The sequence below is a fragment of the Cicer arietinum genome, chromosome 6, assembly GCF_000331145.2.
Source record: "Cicer arietinum cultivar CDC Frontier isolate Library 1 chromosome 6, Cicar.CDCFrontier_v2.0, whole genome shotgun sequence".
Lineage (NCBI taxonomy): Eukaryota > Viridiplantae > Streptophyta > Magnoliopsida > Fabales > Fabaceae > Cicer > Cicer arietinum.
This window is the reverse complement of record NC_021165.2, coordinates 18,922,121-18,924,673: the sequence shown is the minus strand read 5'-3', so window position 1 is coordinate 18,924,673 and position 2,553 is coordinate 18,922,121. Positions and strand designations below refer to the sequence as shown.

Here is a 2,553-nt window from a genome sequence, read left to right as displayed (position 1 = left end):
CCAGCAGAATAAAATCAGCAGCACATCAAAATAAAACCAGAACAAAACCAGCAGAACCAGCAGAATAAAACCAGCAGCACATCAAAATAAAACCAGAATAAAACCAGCAGAACCAGCAGAATAAAACCAGCAGAAATCGAAATCGGAACACGAAGACGGTGACCAACAATGAAGACGAAATCGAAATCGAAATCGGAATCGGAATCTGTTTAAGATGAAGAAATCGAAATCGGAATCGATTTGGGAGCTTTTGAATTGGGGCTGTTTGTTGAACGATGCTTCTGGTTCAATTTAGGGTTCATTTTCTTTTAATTTAATTATAACAAATAAATTTTATTTTTAATAATAATTTTTAACAATTATAATAATGATTTTAAAAATATAAATTATATTTTTTAATTAGAAATAATATAATAATAATTTTATTCCACGTATGCGTCTGCCACGTCAGCTTTTTTTTGACACGTCATTAAAAAAATGCCAACTCATGATGATTTGGACTCAAATTCTGTTTGGGGACTAAAACTGGGGAGAAACAAAATGGGGGGACTACTTTCAATTTTCACCTATAATAGGGAGACCAAAAGTGCAATTAAGCCAAAAAGGAAAATACAAAGTAATTTTCATCTTTCTTCTCAAAATTGAAGAGAAGTCAAAAAGTGTGGGTCCCAGACTTATTTAGGTGTCGAAGAGAAGTTTGTTATTTCTCTGTCTCTATTATTTCTCTCATACCAAACAAACCCCATAAGAATCTTATAGGTATCATCATTTTGGTCATGGAGGATTCCAGATTCGTTGCAGTTACACATTCAAACAATTTCACACGATAATAAACGTCGAATATTAAATACGATCAAACGGTTGTAATAACGCAATACTGATATGGCGATCATACAATGGAAATATGTTATTGAACTACGTGGCACCAATTCCGTAATGACTCGTGAGTTGATACGTGGCGTCACATAAACAGGGGAAGTTGGAAAATGAGCTAAAATAATAACTTATACCGATGTAAATATGTGAGTAAATAATATTACAAATGGTATTTTGAAGGAGGAAAAGGGTAGGTATACTAACCAGGATCTCTGACAGTAGCATGAACAGTGCAACCTCTTTGAAGAAGAGACTCAACCAGCCAAGAACCAATATACCCTGTGGCCCCTGTAACGCAGTATTTCGCATTAGGTCGAACAATTCTCACCATCTTCATTGCTTCCTCCATTTTCTTCTTTATATCTCTACCACCACCCCAACTGTTTTTTTAACTATTTATTCTTCCTTCAATGTTAATTATAATAACACGTATGCAGAGTGGAATCATCTAGAAACCTATAAAATATTATCCCCTTCTGTATAGCTACCGGCCCATTATGTTTGTTACAGCTATTGGATTGCTATCAAATATAAAATTATATCAAATTAATAGTTTTAATATGTGATTTGAAAATGAGTGTGTGCCGTAAATGTTTCCATAAATTACATGCTTTTTTTTTTATGGTTATTAACTTATTGGAATTGCGTGTTTCTGTGTGAACTTACTGCACGTGATCTGCTTATGGATATACAACTTTGTACCTTTTCCATTCCACGTGAAAATATATTTCTTTGTAATTGTATCATCTCATGTGACATCTCTACACCTTAGAAAGCTGAAATATTTAATGACATTTTGGTATTAGAGAAAAATAAAGAAAACACTTATAAAAAGTAAAAGTATCAGATAGACTTGTTAATCTCTTTGTTAAATTTGAATGACTACCTTTAATGACATCCGAGCCTTAGATTACAATCAAAATATTTTTTTTTAATAAAAGATAATATTAAAGTATAAGATAAATTTTATATTTGATAAAATCAGAAAACCATATAAAAGAATATTAAATAAATACATTATATATGTTTGATATAGAGTTTGTACAAATTTAACTAAATAAATATGAAAAAAGACTAACTCTAACTAATTTTAACGATCAGCTCTAACTAATAACTAATATTGATATCTAATACTTGTAAAACGAACACGACAGACATTAACAATGTAAACATAAAGGTATCTTTCTATCAAATTAAAATGCGAATACGACAAAAGGGAAGAGAGTCAAATATGGAAAGTAAGGATAAATAAGATTCGGTACCTCAAATTTGTTAATTTTAGTAATATATATAATGGCGGTCAAACCCTGTCTTTATCTACTTTATGTTTGGTGGAAAGGAAACATGAAAGAAAACTAAACTAATTCTTAATTTTTGGAAACAGTGTTAGAAATGTGTGGATCATGGGGAAGAATATCATAATGATGAACAAAATAGATAACATAAATGTTTTTGAGAATTTAGGTTGAAAACATATTGAATTAATTAAAAAAAATTAAAATAAATACATCATGTTTTATTTATATATATAACCAACTATATTTCAAACAAATATGTTAGTATAAATAATTAAACATATAGTATAACATTGCAGTTGGCAATTGGCAAGTTGCGACTCTCAATTTTGGTTTGAAAAAAGGGAACACATGTAAGTCTTATCTCCTCGGGGAGGAGCAT

General features: G+C 30.5%; 1 protein-coding gene across 1 annotated transcript in view; it reads right to left on the bottom strand.

Moving 5' to 3' along the window:
* Positions 1-1,349, bottom strand: part of LOC101514054 (dihydroflavonol 4-reductase) — a 6,056-nt gene extending 4,707 nt beyond the window's left edge. The window contains exon 1 of the mRNA XM_004505367.4: positions 1,081-1,349. Within this exon, the coding sequence (XP_004505424.1) occupies positions 1,081-1,225 (145 nt within the window). The 5' untranslated portion in view covers positions 1,226-1,349. The remainder of the gene's footprint in view (positions 1-1,080) is intronic.
* Positions 1,350-2,553: the final 1,204 nt, after the last annotated feature.